At 39.4% G+C, this 17209-nt stretch overlaps 5 protein-coding genes across 7 annotated transcripts in view; 2 read left to right on the top strand and 3 right to left on the bottom strand.

The window, feature by feature from the left end:
- Positions 1-256: 256 nt before the first annotated feature.
- On the top strand, positions 257-2076 carry LOC111674099. 2 transcript variants are annotated; one of them, XR_002762268.1, is made up of 5 exons: positions 257-399; positions 464-735; positions 791-941; positions 1124-1647; positions 1742-2076. XR_002762268.1 is itself a non-coding variant. In XM_023433244.1 (4 exons), the coding sequence occupies exons 1-4, from the start codon at positions 366-368 to the stop codon at positions 1354-1356; spliced, it is 690 nt and encodes a 229-aa protein (XP_023289012.1). In that variant the 5' UTR covers positions 257-365; the 3' UTR covers positions 1357-2076. The 2 variants fall into 2 exon arrangements, 1 of the variants encoding a protein (XP_023289012.1); XM_023433244.1 differs by having other exon boundaries at positions 1124-2076.
- Positions 2077-3563: 1487 nt separating this feature from the next.
- Positions 3564-6800, bottom strand: LOC105701426 (uncharacterized protein DDB_G0286591). Its single transcript, XM_012428161.1, has 4 exons — positions 6587-6800; positions 5951-6262; positions 3794-5848; positions 3564-3714 (listed from the first exon to the last, which is right to left on the bottom strand). The coding sequence occupies exons 2-4, from the start codon at positions 6157-6159 to the stop codon at positions 3564-3566; spliced, it is 2415 nt and encodes an 804-aa protein (XP_012283584.1). The 5' UTR covers positions 6160-6262; positions 6587-6800.
- Positions 6801-6951: 151 nt separating this feature from the next.
- Positions 6952-8363, bottom strand: LOC105701479 (apidaecins type 22). The gene is made up of 6 exons (XM_023433250.1): positions 8264-8363; positions 7922-8038; positions 7745-7819; positions 7598-7672; positions 7413-7487; positions 6952-7306 (listed from the first exon to the last, which is right to left on the bottom strand). Exons 1-6 carry the CDS (start codon positions 8270-8272, stop codon positions 7166-7168), a joined length of 492 nt encoding a protein of 163 aa, XP_023289018.1. The 5' UTR covers positions 8273-8363; the 3' UTR covers positions 6952-7165.
- A 427-nt stretch (positions 8364-8790) lies between these two features.
- Positions 8791-17209, bottom strand: part of LOC105701454 (transmembrane protein 64) — a 58329-nt gene continuing 49910 nt past the window's right edge. Inside the window, exons 1-4 of one of the 2 annotated variants that reach the window (XM_012428202.2) lie at positions 11624-11931; positions 10660-11210; positions 10365-10526; positions 8791-10278 (exon numbers count right to left, since the gene is read on the bottom strand). In XM_012428202.2, the coding sequence (XP_012283625.1) occupies positions 10114-10278; positions 10365-10526; positions 10660-11202 (870 nt within the window). In that variant the 5' untranslated portion in view covers positions 11203-11210; positions 11624-11931 and the 3' untranslated portion in view covers positions 8791-10113. Of the gene's footprint in view, positions 10279-10364; positions 10527-10659; positions 11211-11623; positions 11932-17209 lie in introns of those variants that run through there. The other variant, XM_012428200.1, reaches the window with a different exon arrangement.
- Positions 12188-15407, top strand: LOC105701453 (ribonucleases P/MRP protein subunit POP1). The gene is made up of 3 exons (XM_012428199.2): positions 12188-12385; positions 12525-13955; positions 14101-15407. The coding sequence occupies exons 1-3, from the start codon at positions 12259-12261 to the stop codon at positions 15153-15155; spliced, it is 2613 nt and encodes an 870-aa protein (XP_012283622.1). The 5' UTR covers positions 12188-12258; the 3' UTR covers positions 15156-15407.

Here is a 17209-nt window from a genome sequence, read left to right as displayed (position 1 = left end):
TAACGGTGAAAAATGAAATAATTCTTTTACAAACATCTGAAATTCAGCTAACGATGTCTGTTTTTTTTTATTTATTTATATTTAATCCTGCAATCCTTGATATGGTTATATTCGTTGTTTCAGTGATACGCGATGACGAAAAATTAATTTAAAAAACTTTAGTAAGCATAAGTGCTGCCTAGCAATCGTTGCCTAGCATCCGCTGCTTAGCGACCGTTGCCTAGTAACATAGGGACGCGTAAACATTTCGCGTATATATTCCCATTCCGTCAGTAAGAAAATAGAACCTTGCAATTTTTTATCGGTCACTTGTCGAGCAGCTTTTGTTTAAACATTTAGTGTCATCACGGAAATTAGAGCGCGATATGGACCTCGATCCTCTCGAGGAAAATGATGAAGGTATCAGAAGAAAATATTTGTTTAATAACGCGTTATTGCAAAATGGCGAATATACATTTTGCAGGGGATTTTGAGGGATGCCAGATAAATCTAAGCGAGTTGCGAGTCGATTATCGAGAGGTGTCCGACGAAGTCCAACAATTGCGATTGGAAAGTGCGAAGTCAAATGTTGATGTTGAGATTGAAAATGAACCAGATTTTTCGTGGGAGGAAAATTCTAAATCCGAAAGTCAAGATTTTGAGAACGAAACTAGAGAAGATGGACGAGTTGAAAAGGCGATTTCGAAAATGGAAGATCTCGAGGGGGCCATTCAAGAATTGGACAAGGAAGTTCAGGTAAAAAGAAAGGAAATGCAGATTAAAAAATAAATATGGAACGAAGTTATTTTAGGGGGCGACGAACGAAAGGTTGCAGTGCCAGATTCAGAATCGAGTACACTTGAAAAAACTGTTGGATTCGAATCCACCGGAAGCTGGAAAACTGGCTGCAAATACCGCACAATTTTTCAAGTTATGTTCGGTGAACGTGGACTTGTCTTTAGGTATTAGTAGAAATTAATCTCCTCCAAAGTATTACTTAAAAAAGGATCTTTCTTAATTTTCCTGGGAATTTATTATTGACTCCTGAATGCTTGAACACATTTTTCCTATATACGTAACGATAAACGATGAAATATTTCGGAAATTTAAGTATAATAATCTTTTTTATTATATATATTTTCAGAACCTGATAATTCGATCTCACAAAACGTAAATAAATCTGTGAAAAAAGAGCGTCAATTAGAAAGGCCGAAGACGGTGAATAAAGAGAATGCAAAGAAACTCGAGAAAAAACCTGTCAAGGATAAAAATATGAATTTGATAAATAGCAGAGGTCAAGTAAGAGATTTTAAAAAGGCTCTCTTGATAAATTCTCACTTGATAAATATTTCACGTTGTTACTTAGATTCTGGCTAAAAGAAGCAACAAAAAGAGCGTCGACTACGAAAATGAAAGTACTAATCCCTTCGTCTTCGATAAGGAAACCAGAGAATTGTTGCAAGAGTTGGACCGAAGAACTGCGGTGAGTGATTTAATTTTCTCCCATTGAATTTATAAATAACTAGTATTTTACATTAATTTAATAACATAATTGTACCATTGTTGAAGCTACTCAATTCTCATTTTCTAAGTCGCTCGATGGAGAGCGATAAAAAAGACGATAAAGAAGAGATTTCTAAAAATGTCATTGCATCGGGAACATTAAAGGTGAGCAATTTTCACTTAATACAGATATCGAGAAATTGTGGGAAAAAGAGATGCGTGTCTTTTTCAAATTTATGTTTCATGTGCAAATCGGGAGACTTCAATTTCCGGAACAACAATACGGGAATTAGTGGAGCAATATCGTGAAGAAGTGGCGAGTGTCTTCGAAAACGAATCGTTAAATTCGACAGAGAACTCCAGCCCTTTCTTGAAAGTTCCAGAAGGCATAATGCCTAAGTAGCAATAATTGCTACTTAGAAATTTGCCAACGACGGAATTGCCACGAAATAATATTTAGATCATTCGATTTCACAAATTCAAAGTAAGATAACTGCGAATTGAAGGCGTTTTTTCAAGACGCTATTTTTGATTTCACGTACCACTGTAGTCATCGCATCATAAAAATTAAATGAGGATAATGCTAATATGTAATTATTTCGCTTAATAATATCGTAGCGGTGATAGGAAACAGATCATTTAAATAAATTGAGAGATCGTTGAGGCACTTCCTCAACATTTATTGAAAATGAGGTTTTTGTTAACTTTGAGCAAAAATTACACTTCGAAGCTCTTACGTCTTCAAAAAATATGTTCCAGAACGATAGCTTAATCTTTTCCTAGTTTACTTTTCGAGATAACGCAGAAATGGTGTATTAAACGAAATATTACAACCTTTGTACAAGATCTTCTTGTAACCGTGCACCGTTAAAATGAAAATTTGCATTCACTTTGTTGCAAAGGCTGCGATGTGCACCTAACCTACAAATCTTACATGGAAGAGTAATAGTCAAACAATTTGCGCCCGTTCTTAATGTAAAAAATTCTATGTAACGTCAAACGAGATACAAATTGTGATTTATAACTAATTCTTCTTTCCATGCAAGCATCGAAAAAAATAAAAGAGATCATTTTGCATTGCATGAATGTTTACGCAAAAGAGATTTCTTGAGCCGATAGAATCTATAATATAGTAACAATGAACATAACAAAAATGTATGAAACTTCTAATTAGATTTATCCAAAATTAAATGGAGTAGCATAAGAACGTATGTACTGTAAACAATTTGGTTTCAACTGTAGTACGTAAACTATAAAGCAATTAACATTTTTAGCATATCCTCTCGATTCTTTGGAGTCATCGTATACAAATGCTTATAATTAAAAATACAGAATTGTTAACTGGTATACAATATTCCTTAATTAATAATATAGTAATATTAATTCACAAACTTGCATTTCCTTGAGAACGACCAGTACTTGTTTGGAAAATTTAAAGCTCTACTCATTGAATGAATTTATTTATTTAAATCTTATCCTGACTAATTAAATGGATAAATATTACCAACACATCGAGTTCCTTCTTAATACTTGTTAGTCTTTGTACTTTGCAAAAATTCGTTGTAACTTGTTCTTACAAACTGCTAGAGATTGATAAAAAAATGTGCGTTAATACAGGGAGTTTATAAAAAAAATAGACGTAAGCTTGTATAAACTTACAAAATATTAAGGGTACAGATAGTCCCTCGAGACTCAGCGATCTCATAAAGTTGTATAAACTACTTTTTCATACAAAATTACGTTCCGACACTACACTTATAGTTCCAAACATTCCTGGACACTCTCATTGTTATTGTTTGTATATATATTTATGATAAAAGGTGAAAAATGAAATGTTTCTGGATCATCGATGCAGATACAAAAGTAGAAATAATTATTAGGTGCAAATAAGTGTCCGAAGAGTCATTTTTATACTCCAAAGTGAAATTATTTTCCTGCACGTTGAAGTGCATTTTCCTGCATATATCCGTTTGAAACAAATCTTGGCTGATATTGTCTTTGAGTAAACTGCGAATCACCACGTTGGAATCTATTCGAAACTCGATTTCGAGGATACTGTTGACGGTTTTGCGAGGAATACTTTATGGCATCATTGGAACGGTGGTTCTCATGGAACGCTTCGAAGCAAGATTTTTCTGAGAACGGTGCTTGATTTTTCCCAGTTCTGTGTGCAGAGCTGTAAATAGGACGGCCAGGATAATTGCACAAATATTCTGAGCAAAATTGGCGCTCCTGATTTCGAAAATCGTTTTCAGGTCTTGCTTCGTAACAATTCTGGATACATGCTTTGGGCCCCCTGGACCGAACAAACTGGATCGGATGAGAGTTTTCTGGATAAACTCTCAGTTTCTCAGGTGGTGGATAATGGCCAACTTCGCGTTGTTTATAAATATTAGGTTGAAGTTCACTGTAAACTGGTATCGGTGGATGTGGACACGAATAGGGCACTTGTTTGTTCTGATTCTGACATAACGAAGCATTTAAGTAATGTAGGAAAATATTCTGCAGGTTTTCCGGCATGTTATCAGGGATTAAATTCGATTGTCCAGCCATTGGCTGGAATTCTGGATTTGTGTTCATTGGCTTCGGATCATAAGGTTGAAACGAGTCATCCGAAGCAGTCCATGAGTTCTTCATTGGAGTAACAATATTCGCATAACTGGGGCGTCTTTGACACTGTGAGAGCTTTTTATTTTTCATTTTCTCAATTTCCAAAGCATATAAATAAGGAAAACTGTTCATGTCATTTAACGACTCCACTGGATGTAAAACTGAAGCACCTTGGTTTGTATCGTTTAGAATGGGATTTTTGAACTGTTGAGCAAGTTGCTGGTCGCAGTTAAGCATCTGTTTATTCGTAGCATTGTATGGAAGAGGTAAATTATTAATATTCGTTGATAATGCTGGATTTTGCTGCAGAGTGCCAATATTAGCATAACTGGGTCTTCTCAGATATCGAAGAGTTTGATATTCTAAATTGTTTTCGGGCTCTAAATCATACAAAGTGTCTTCGGTATCGAGCAAATTCACTTCGCTCATGCAGTCACGAACTGTCCGCAACAGGTTAACACTACTCGACTCATCGGAATCTTCGGAATCGATAACCAATAAGTTTTGGACTGAGTTATCATTAGTATCATTAACTACGTTATTTCCATTGAATTGGAAATTAGAGTCTCTTAAATTAGAATCTTTAAAGTTGGCTACATTAACTTCACTTTTATCCCAAAGGTTCTTGGATTCAGGTACTACATTCTTGATAAATTCGTCCTGCGAATTTTTTAAAAGATCCTTGCGACTCGAATGAGATCCATTTTCATTTGATGAAAACTTTTCATCATTTTTGGTGCTTCTATAATTTTCTCTTTTAGGCAATCCTTTTCCCTCAGTGTTTCGAATGTTCATATTATTTGATTCTTCATTTGTGGTGCACTGGGATCTCGATACTTCCATGTTTTTAGATCCACTGACATTGACCGATTCTTCGTTCACTGTTTTCTTCGCATCGGTTGTAATGCTATTTATAGCCAATGCGAAGAGTTTCCCCTTATTCGATTTTGAAGTTTTCGAGTTATCCTTTGAAACGTTCTTTTCAAACGTTTCTTTTTCAAATTTTGAAGCATCCTTTGTCGGATAGAACGAGTTAAGATTTGCACAACTCTCTTGAGCTTTAGGGGCCATACTTGTCGTAAGATGACTATTGATGGATCGTACTAATTTACCTTGAGGAGAAATATTTCTATCTTTTGAATTCTCAATTTTGTTGCATGGAGATTTTTTTATCGCCAGTGAGGCATCTTCAAAATTAGACTCCACTTCTGCAATCTTTGTTAAATTCACCACGTCTCTCTTTAAAGCTAAATTTTCTGGCGATTTTATTATTGTCGCTCCTGCATTGGTTGCCATTCCGTGTTGCTGGATAAACTCCAGCTCCTTCATCCTTCCTCCCTTTCCCATAAAAAGATGCCGTTCGGTGTATCCATCGATTCTCCCGTATTTGTCGACAATATTTAACTCCGTTTTAGGTATTAACTGAGAATTCTCAACTGATTTAACAGCTGTCAGATTTTTAACCGGGTTAAAAGGATTTGTAAAAGCTGATAAAGATTGCGAGTTCTCAGTTGGTATATTTTTTGGGGCACTCTCTACCTTAACGGACTCAGCAGAAGATATCGAGTTCTTTGGAGAATTTGATAAAATACTTATGTCATCGGAAAAGGTCACCGACTTCTTCTTACCATTCGATAAGCTTGATTTGCTTTCAACACCGGCCACAGTTTTTCCTTTCCGTTTGCGATAAAGCTTCAGCTTTTGATTTTCGTTATCGTCATTACCGGATGAATGCAAAGGCGACTTTGTCCTTATCCTAAGTATTATTAATTTGAGATTACACTTTGTTAACGATCTCTCGACTGCTAATTACTAGTAAAAAATATTAAGAACCTATGAATACCGAATAAACACTTACCAATCGTCACTGTCATCAGAATCGATGCAGCTGATGGTCGTCGATCGCCCTTGTATATCTACAGATTCCAATCTGTACTGTTCGGATATAGCAATTGCAATGACCGAGCTGATTTCTTCTTCCTCCACCATTTCTTTAACATTTGTCGATTGCACATTGGATACCTTTACGATATCCATAGCCAAAGTCGTCGGCTCGCTTTCTTGCATGATTGTACGATATTTTCGTAAGTTCTCAACAACATTAAGCTCTGCGTTTTTGAGTTTTATATTTGCATTAAAGCTTGTTAATGCAAAAATTTCTTCTTTATATCTATAAAGCAGAAAGTACTCCTTTAGAGCCATTTAATTCACTGATTCAGTATTCGTCTTCAATTACAGTACGATTCCAAATAAATATTCAGAACTAACTGACGGGGATCAAAAACGTAGAGTAATGAATGTTTATAAACGAAAATTAATAAACGAGTCCGTTACATGTTTCACGTAAAATAATGCGCAGAAGTCAGAATTACGCGTAATCATTGATAACCGGCGTAACCTAAAAGTATGCACAAGCCGGTATGGCCTTGTCCGTACAGTTACACTTAACGTTTCCTTTGAATGGATTTATTTCGAATCAAAAAAGCGCACTTACCTTAAAAACAAGAAATATTAAACTTCTTTGAGGTATTTACAGCGAAAATCGCAATAAACATCCCGCGAGATAAACGCCGAAGCAGTTAAAACTGGCTAAAACGGAGGATGCGGGTTTCACGTTATGATTACGCTTGCGAAATTTGAAAATACGGGACCGGGATTGGATAACGCGTCATTTTCCTTTGTGCTGGTTTCCGGTAGAGCAGAAAACGCAGCGTTCTATTGGGTTAGAATTCACAGCGCCATTGGAAAGTTACCTTACCTGTATGAAAACAAAAGGCAAGTTTTCTCTTGTTTTTTGGGATTTCAAGTGAAGCAGATAATAGAAAAAAAAAATGTGTTCGTAATGAATTTACATCGTAATTACTATAAAAATATACTTTTGTCTATTCATGGTATCAGAGTATCGATAAGTGCATTAGTATGCGCATTAAATGTAGCTATGTAATTTTGGTGTTATTTTAATTAATAATTCTTAATCAGGAAACTCGGGAGAGTTTCGCGCCAAATATACACACTCGCATACGTAATAATTAATCTGTACACTCATAAGTCACTGTATAATCTTGTTAAACTGTTAAATTTGTGGTGGCTCGGTTGGCAGAACCAGAGGCCTGGGTCTTGCTTTCTGATGATCGAGCGATACTTGAGGACGAGCTTGTGGAGGATCCGTTATTAACTTGGACTCTGGTTCGACTGCAGGCTCACGACGAAGACGCTAAAACACAAAGTATTATTAATATTAGTATACAGTTATGCAAAAAATAAATAAGTTCGAGCAACATGGATTTTTATTTAAACATGGTATACTAAATTTGTAATACCGGGTGAGGTCGCGGAGGAGGAACTTGTTGAGGCCTGGGACGAGAGGGCTCGGGCAATGCTTCTCTTTGGAAACGCTGGAAGCAGTTTTGTTAATTAGCCCATATAATAATTTGTGGTGTCGTAGTACTTCGTGTAATTTTTTCAATCCTTTTTACTTAATTAAGTGAGGGTGTGTTTTACTTACAGGAAGAGGTGGCAAAGTGGTAACCTTTTTCATCGTAGGACAAGTAGGATCAGGCAGTGCTTCCCTTCGAAGACGCTGGAAGCAATTTCGGTAATTATCACATAGAATAATTTAATTTAATTAATCGATTGTATATATTTTACTTACTGGGTGAGGCTGCGGAGGAGGAACCTGTTGAGGTCTGGGACGAGAGGGCTCGGGCAGTGCTTCCCTTTGAAGACGCTAGAACAATTTCCTCAGTTAGTACTTAAGACAATGAAATTCCATTGCAAATTCCATCGTCTAATTTTTATTTAAAACCTCAATTTAATAAAATTCACTCACAGGGTACGGCACAAGTGGTTTGTCAAAGTGCTCAGACAAGTTATCTAATTCTGCAGACGCGATGGCCACATAAACTGTGGCAAGCACTGCGATCGCAACGACGGTCTTCATTTTCTTCTGCAAATATAAAAAAATAAAAGCCTTTAAACTTTTCAAAATTAAATAATAGTCCATTTAAAAAACTCGAATTCCAGGGAAGAATCCAAGATGGCGGCGCTCGCGAAGCGCCAGAAATTGTCCTCGCAATTCTATTAAATTATTAGAAATTACAAATCTCATGTTCGTTATTTAATTATCATACATATAAATGGAACTAGATTTAAATATTCTTCAAGGTTTTACCAGAATCATTTGTAAACGACCAACACAATTAAGAACTGAAAGGTTTTAACAAGTGGAGCCTGAATTAGGCGCCAATTTTAAAATCGAAAAACAAGATGGCGTCTTACGTCGTTTCTTACCGAGTTCCGTTCACCTCCAGGAAGAGTCTGCGAATTGCGGTTCTTGCATCGATTCTTCTTCTTAAATACGAGTTTCCCCCTACTGGTTCGGTTTCCTCTCTTCTCGGGGAAGAACCGATCAAAAGGTACGTCGATCGCGCCGACGCGTTGACCTTCATTTATCTAAGCACCGTTTTCCTCAAAGCTGGGGACTCACCGAGCGCAGAATCGTTGACCTGGGACTTCGCATATTTTTGCATAATTATCTTGTCAACAGAATTTATCACTTTCCTCGTTCCTCGAACGAACACATGTGTGCTGTTGCATAGCTTAGTAATTGGTTAGGAACACTTGTTCGATCCAAATTTATGTAAAGAGTGCTACATACTGATAACTATGGGTACAAAACTAACAATAACATACGCTCGCTTTAAGAGTTTGTACATTTTGTATATTTATCTCAATGTGGAAGGAAACAAACACGTAAAGTTTAACGTGAGCCTGTAAAACCTTTTACAGTAAATACTTAACGCGTTGACAATTTTTAAGGCGCCGTAATGCAAAGTCTTTGCTTTTGAACAATGTTGATTAAGAGAGATATTTGGTAATACGTGTTTGATGTGATATCTTGACGAGACATAACACTGTGAGATTTCTGCGAAATTATTTGCAGTGGTTGAGAATCTTTCCTCGTTAATATGGATGAAAGGAAGGTATCTTGTGACTCGACTTTAGACTTCGATGTAATAATTCCATTTTTTACATGATCTATCGATAGAGCAAGTTACATTTCTGTAAATACAGGTTCAGGAATTAAGCGTTTCACATTACTTGAATTCAAGAAGTCCGATGTATTTGTTTTTTCCTTGCAATTATCTACTTACTTTTGTTTCTTAATTCCATTTTGTCATAAAACTCTATTACTCGTTTAGATGCACTTTATGTGTCATGGTTCATTATGACCGTTAATACAACGGTACCTTATCGTATTAACAATGAGTTTAGTTAGTCATCACACTATTCAATTATACAATTGTATATTACATAAACGTAATAAGTTGATTGCAAAACCGTTGCAGCGATAACTGGATCGTTTCGTTACTGTAAAATACATTTCGACATGATCTGTCGTCACAGGAGAGTTTGGAAAGTTTCAATAATTATTAAAAACTTATACACAATTATTTATCAAGCATCCGAGTATCTTAGCAAGGTGAACGAAACGACCCAATTATTTTTGTAATTATTAGAATAATTAACCCGCCGTTTGTTTTCTCTTAGCCTCCGCAGTCGACATAACCTATCGAACTTAATCTATTAGCGAGGATTGTTTTGATTACACGCCTCGCAAGGTAATATATTATAATTGTAAACACAATTGCAGCGTATGTCCTATTCCCTCCCTAAATAGGATTTAAATAGTTGTAGATAATATATATGTACATAAATAAAATAATAAAAAATATATATATCTCGAGTAGAAGGGTTTCAGAGGCGACAAAAATGCAATATCTGAATTGATGCAATTTCATTCGACGAAATAATACTGTTACTCAGAAAATAGCAAATCAGATTCATCACTGAGGATTCCAGAAGTAGAGTTTGGCACGATGGTTCCCATTTAAAAAGGCGAACAGAAGAAATCACTTCTAGTTCTGTATGAAAAATTGAGATTTGCAAAAAATGAATCCGACTGTAAATCACGGAAAATTAGAAAATTCCCCGATCGCGTTGGCACGTTTTTCGTTAGCTTCAAGCTATGAGATTCGTCAATACAATCTTCGTGTCCGGTAAAGAATCCAATAAAAAATGCGAGCTGTCTGCCATTGATGCAAGATCGGCTTCTAACAAAGCCAGTTGCAATTCTCTTCGAGCTTTCTGTACAACGTAGACCATTAAAGAGACTCCCACCATAATCTGCAGAAAAAGGAATAAATAGAGGATATACAAATTAATTAATATATTGCAAGATCTCATAATTTTAAGTGGTGTGGTAAACGTACCTGAAAACAGAACACGATGTAACCAGTGGCTGCGGTTGATCTATCTTCGAGGACATCTTGCATCGATCGAAGACTACTGCCTAAGTATACGTTGATTAGCTGCGCAGGAAGCAGACCTAGAGCACTGGCTATGTGATACCGAATACCACCAATGTTACTGACCTGTCAAAATAGATCGTACCAATAATATGTATTAACCCTTTATGCTTGAGAGGCGACTCTCAGTTGCCACTGGCAACTGGAATGGCAAAGACTTTGAGTGCAAAGGATCATAGAAATATTTCATTATAGATACCGCAAATATGGTGTTTTGCAGTCCAAATGGGATCGGAGTGAGTCTGGCAAAGAGGACCACTTTAAAAGCTTGCGGTCCTGATATGACTCTGAGTATTGCTCTCGCTGTATCACTTTGTAGAAGGGCACCTATAGGCAGTCTCGATGACAAGGCTCCCAGAGTGGCATGTGCGATGGCGATGCCAAGATTTGCAGACAGCACGACCATCGTAATACCCTGAACTATGCCGAAGAGGTAACCACTGGCTACGATGAGGAAGAGGTATCCGATGACTATGGGGAAGGAGACAACGGTGAACAGAGCCACGACGATGATCGTCACGACCCAGGTGTTCTGATGCTCTATCCAGTAGAGCAGAGCCTTGATGTAGTCTCGGCAGAGGAACACTATGGCTCCGAGCAGAGCTAACGTTGCCACCGTTATCACAACGTAGCATATTGAGTTGGAATTGATGCAGCTGCAACGCAGGGCAGAAGAGTTCTTGGACGACCGCACGAAAGCTTCTCCGCTCTCAATGCTTGAAACATCCATGCTGATTACCATCTGACTACCTAAAATTAAAAACGAGGCACTATATCAAAACATTCATTCGTTATTGCAAAACTTCAATATAAAGTACCATTTGTTTATTTTGGGAAGAAATTATTCTAGTGAAGGATTAATAAATTAATGCATAAGTTAAGAAATAAATTAGAAAAATGTGATATCGTTAGCTAATACCACGAAGGGGCACTGTTAATAATAAACAGAAGCGTATGCCTTTTTATATTTCTCGTTCATATAATTTGAGGGAAATATTCTTTGTCGACTACAATTAATGATAAATATTCTATCGAATGTGAATCTGACATGTCATCACCCATGATAATGTTTACATCCTGAAAGACGTCAACTCATTGACGGTGCAGTGTCATGATTAATAAGTGCTCATGATTTCCATTAACGAAGTATCGCATTGAATTACCGTTTCAGACTGGTTCTAGAAATCCGACTTCGAGGTTATTCGCATTCTTCCGTCCTTAATCTCATGGAAAGTCCTGAGACGAAAGCCCATCAGTCGGACGACGACTGTTATTACTGCACGACATAACCTAGAAACTGCTCCTGTATCATCCTCATCGGAAATCCGACAAGTTGGCGGGAGGTAATTGCCAATGAAGTGCAGTAATAAATCAGCGGTCAATTATTACGTACACGAAATCGTCAGTGGAGCTCAGCCAATTCCTCGTCATCGTAGTGCGACTTAACCTCAAACTTTTAGTGCGCACAAAAATCCAGAAAGTGCTCCGCGTCTCTGTCGAAGAATTGAAAAGTCGAATGCTCGATAATTAATACGCTCTCTAGCCGATGACGGCGCTCAATCACGCTCCATCTCTCTTAATCTTATGGAGATCTATGGCGGATTGCACGCGTTCTTTATCTCACTCACAGTACCAATGTAAATTGTTAGTTCGTCTTTGAATCGCAAGATGGCGGCACTATCGATCTTGGCGCTGGCACCGCAAATGGCGCGCGCATTCCTGTGAATTCGTATAAAATTCCGCGAGATTACCACGTGGGTACGTGTTCTTTTGACTTTTCAAATTATTTTCACGAAAAATGGACGCGGAGAAGAAGAATTTCGACGTGTCGTTGGGAGGCGCGAGTGAGCTCCCGTACGAGGCGAGAATGATGCTGATGGCCTCTGCGAGAAGCAACGAAATCGCCGCGATGTCATACTCCGTAGGTAAGGTTAGGAGTGTATTGCTCACTTAAGATCATTTTAACTGTTACTGCTATATTTTTATGTGTCAACGGTGCCACAATTACGTGATTATTGTTTATTATTGGATCTTTGTAAATATTAACTTATCCCGTATTTTCAGATAACCCGCAGCAGACAAAGCTGGTGTTTCAAAAGCTTCCGATTCACATGCGTCGGAGAGTCATGTCTCACAATGCGAAACGCCTTCCACGACACCTGCGAGAAGCTCACATACGACAGATGAGTAAGTCCGGTTTACCTCCAAAGACTAAAAGGCCATCCAGAAAGCATCGGAGAAGACCTCGCAGACTCGCCTTAGAATATAAAAGGCGGAGGGCCAATAAACGTTGGCTGGAAACTCATCTTTGGCACGCAAAGAGGTTTCATATGGTCGAAAAATGGGGTTACGTGGTCCCTAACCATTCCAACGATAAATGTTTTAGAGCGTCTTTCAGAGCAATGACGAGAAATTGCTTGATTCAGGATATTTCTTATTACACTTGCTTAGAAATAAGAGGCCCCGAAGAAGCGATCAAAAGTACTCTAAAAGCTCATTGCAATCCTTACGAGCTTTCGTTTTCTGCTAAAGCATATTTAACGGGTAAAAGAGAAGGCACTGTTATGTTTTATGCTAAAAACGAATATCCCAAGTCATCGATTGGGTACGTACACTTTTTATGGAAGTGTAACGATTCTTTGTCTAAAGTTATATGGATCTGGGTGCATCCTTCATTTTATAACGAGTTTCTGAAAGAAATTGTGAAGAGCTTCGAGTTTACGATGGAAGAAGCTTCGCAGCGTTGCGATGCAGAGGTTTTGGAAGAACGTGTGACTGCGGAAAGCATTTATCGGAATAACAGTAGTTGCGAAATGAGTATATTAAAAGATTCCCTGAGCAGGTTTCGTCTTATCGGTCCGAATGCACTGTGCGCACTGAGAAAAGTGTTGAAAATGCCAAATTTGAAGGCTAAATTGGGAACGGAGAAGCTCATGGGAAACGATTTGCAAGATACTGCTGAAAAGATGGATATCGATGTCCAGAATTCAGGCAAACAATTGGGTAATGGTTTAAAATGTCAAAGCCGAGTAGAGGATGATTCATTGGACAATGATATTCGTTGCAAATCGTGGTACGATGATTACTATCATATTGAGGATAACAGAGAAGCTTTCAAAGCACAGAAAACTTGGTTCGATACGTTGAAAGACTTAACGTCTCCTGATCAACTGCCTTCTGGAATTGCGGTTGCTCTAACTGTCATCGATCCGAGATTTTTCTCACATCCTGTTAAAGGAAGATGCCTAGCTGATTCGATTTTACGTGACAAAGCTTCGGTGCCTTCGCATCCTGTGAGTCATGGTCCGATTTGGGATTCCAGTTTGAGAGAGGCCTCGGCTAATACGGTGCAAACATTCGATGCCTATAAGCTAAGAGGTGAAAATCTTATTCCTGGCGTGAGCAACGACGACAAGTATCACGAAGACGTTGCCAGTAAAGTTCCTATATTGATTGTGCAGAGGCCAGGACGATTCACCGATAATAAAAGTATCGGTAAGTTATGTATACTAAGTATCTGTAATATTTTGAAAATGGATTCGAGAAAGCAAGATGTTTTTATTTTATGTGTACGCAACAAAGAGCTTTTCATGCTATGGCTTTGTTGAATTTTTCTAACAATTCAACTATTTTTTTCCAGGTTTCGGGTCAGGAGTGGACGTGATCCTGCCAAGTTCCTGGGCGATTCCGTTTTGGATGTCCTTCATTCTGCACGGCTGCAAACCTGGAGGATTACGAGAGTCGAGCACACTGCTCTTCGAGGGCGGGAACTTGAATTCCCCGGAAATGAACAGCCCCGACACCTCGATTTACACGAGCGAGGCCTTGGACACCAAATCCAGATTGTTGAAGAAATATTTCAGATACCCGCCCGATCGCCGAGTCAACTTTTCCAAGTTTCGAGTCCGCAGTCCATTTTTCTGCCAGTGGGACGTCCTGGCGAAGGAGTGGTCCAAGTCGCAGGACTTTTACGTCCTCAGGAACTTTGCGCTGCTGTCGACCTTGAAGGAGCTCGTCTCGGCGTTGAAGAAGACCTCGAGGAGCTCTAAAAAATCGAAAACGGGGAATTCGGAAGACATTGCCGCAGAGCTGGACGGCTTCTTCAACAAGTTCCCGCTAGATGACACTTCGTGCTTGGTTCCTGTGAAATTGACGACCACGAGGAGAGGGCAACCGAAGAACTTCGGCATGATCTGCTTGCCGACCGAAGAAGACTTGACTCGACTTTCTGGCGACTTCAAGTGGTCGGGACCTGTCCAGAAATTGACCTCTGACCCGAACGAGAAGAAGAGGAGGACCTTGAGGAGGATTCGACTGGCGGAGTTGAAGCGCGTCAAGAGAGCCAAGGCGAGGAAGAGAAGGAGCGAAGAGGATTCCGAACTCATTCCGGAGAAGAAGAGCCTGAAGAGGAAGCTGGTGGAGTCCTCGAGGGACGCGGAAGAGGAAAGACTGAGGAAAATGGAGGAAATGTATTTTCCGAGTGACGATACCGTGCGGTATTCATGTGATAGGGAAATTATGGGATTTGTCACTCGGGGAGGGTTTTCCTTTATGGAAGCTAAAGGAGTTGGGCTGGGATATGTTACGCTCTCCTCTTTGCTGAGGGTAATTAGGCTTAATTGTAACTTTGTCTTGTTCAGAAATGTACAAACAAGGCAGTTCAGGGTCGCCGAGGTGGAAGTGGTGAACAGGTGATCTCGTAATTTTCTGGACTTTGAGATTTTTGGCATCCGTGGATGATAGGAAGAACTCTTTTTACTCGAGCTTGGATCTCCGTGTATATAATAGACAATTTTACATAGAGTACTTATCTAATGGCACCGTAATTTGTACATAAAACTGTTTGGAAAAAATGGGATACACTTCGTTTTTAATTTTAGTTCGATCTTGCGTATCCCAATTTTTCTTAATAGCGAGGAACCCAATAAAAAAAGGCGTGCCCGAGAATATGAAATTTCATCCTTAACCAAAAAATGAAGAAAAGATTTGATGAAAAAGGTGTGCCGGGGAACAATGGCTTTTCTTTGGGGATGTGGCGCGCGGAATTCGACTTTCTTTTTATCTTTCCTTCGTTTTCCGAATTCCTCCTCGAGTTCCACCTCGATCGGGGAGAGACGCTCCCTCGTTCGGCGGATCTCGGGATGATAACGATATTCCCTCTCGGAGTTGGAGCCTCCATTATCCTCCCCCGAGTAACTCAATAGTCGAGAAAATAGCCGGGACGCTCCGAGAGGGAGAGAAGGAGCGAAATGAGAGGAGAAGACGTCGAGACATTTTCATTCTGGGATTTTTTTTCCCCCCGACGTCCGCCGGCTTGTCGGCGGTGTAAGATGAGAAGCCCCGCGCCGTTGCAATAACTGCGGCTTTTCCGCGCCGGAATACACGCCTCGGCTGCTTTCTTCTTCCTAAGAGCCACGGCCTCGATTCGGGAATATTAATATTCATTGGGAGAAATTGCCGGGATTGTAAGGAGGGTTATTACCTCCGGTGGAGTCGGGGATCTCGACAATTTGGGATTAGGGTCGTTACCGATAGTATTATCGCTCTTTTTATTTTCATGTCCTTGTTCATCTCGCGGAACGTCATTTTGGGGTGTTTCGCCCTTTTCTTGCCGTTTGGTCGATTTTATGTCTTCGACAGTGGAAAAAGCATTTATAAAACGGTGGGATATTAATTTATAAATGGTAGCGATCGAATATGTCCAGAGTAATGTCAGCTTGAGTAAACAAAATTATATTTGAACCGACATCGAGTATTTTTTGCAAAATAGAAAATGGCATCTCACATTTTGGATACCTATTTCAAATGAATTCAATTGAAATCCAGCTCCGATACGGTATCTTGACCTTGTCAATATAATCAATAAATTAGTGAATAAATAGGCCGACAAATATTAAAAAATGGTGGAGCTTGTTATTGCCTTATGAGACCAATAAATTAGGGAGTAAATAAATGGAATATTAATAACGTGTACTTAATACGTTCTCGGAATATGTGAGCGGCATTACTTTGGAAAGAAAATGGAACGAGACGGTTCGCTTTTAACTTTCGGACGGAGAGGAGACTTTCCAACCGTTTCTTTTCGTTTTTTAAAGGAGGGGTCTCTTTGATCTCTTCGACTCTTCCTCCCCCTTTCCAACTTTCCGTTAAATTTCCGAGTCGCGGCGAATTGATCGGGAGGCAAGTAAAATAAATTCCCTTCGAGAAGTCGCAAGGATCGAGACTTTCTCGGGAACTCCAATTTCGTCCCGAGATACGATCCGCCGATCCGGAAACGAGCCGGAAGCTCTGAATTCTGGCTCCGGAAATCCCGGAGCGAGTTCACCTTCGATCTATTTTACCTTTGCTGGGAACTTGGCCGAGTTTTCATCGCAGCAAGGCCATCGGTTAATTAGCAAAGTGGCTGAGAATGCCGCAATAACGACCGATTGACTTCCTCGATAAACAATGCTGCCGTGATGAGGCAAAGGTCGCGGTTCGGATTGGGGCGCGCTCGGTGCCACCTGGGAAAATGCAGTTTTCGGCGATAACGATACGTGCCGGAAGAAAGGGTTACCGACGAAAGTTGTTGGGTACGTCGTGCCGGAGAAGTTTTGTGAATGGGGTTTCTGCACATCTCGCCACCATCTTGAGATATGGCGCGGCGAAGCAGGGGCTTGGGGGTGCACTGGGTACCTCGGCTCGGAGTAACTACAGTTTTTTTAGCTTTATTGCCGCACTGTGGAAAAAAATGCCCTAAGCAAAAGTTG

The sequence above is a fragment of the Orussus abietinus genome, unplaced genomic scaffold (genome assembly GCF_000612105.2).
Source record: "Orussus abietinus isolate OABI.00-Male unplaced genomic scaffold, Oabi_2.0 scaffold89, whole genome shotgun sequence".
NCBI classification, from domain to species: domain Eukaryota; kingdom Metazoa; phylum Arthropoda; class Insecta; order Hymenoptera; family Orussidae; genus Orussus; species Orussus abietinus.
Note: the sequence above shows the minus strand (reverse complement) of the source record. Positions and strands in the feature narration are given on the sequence as shown.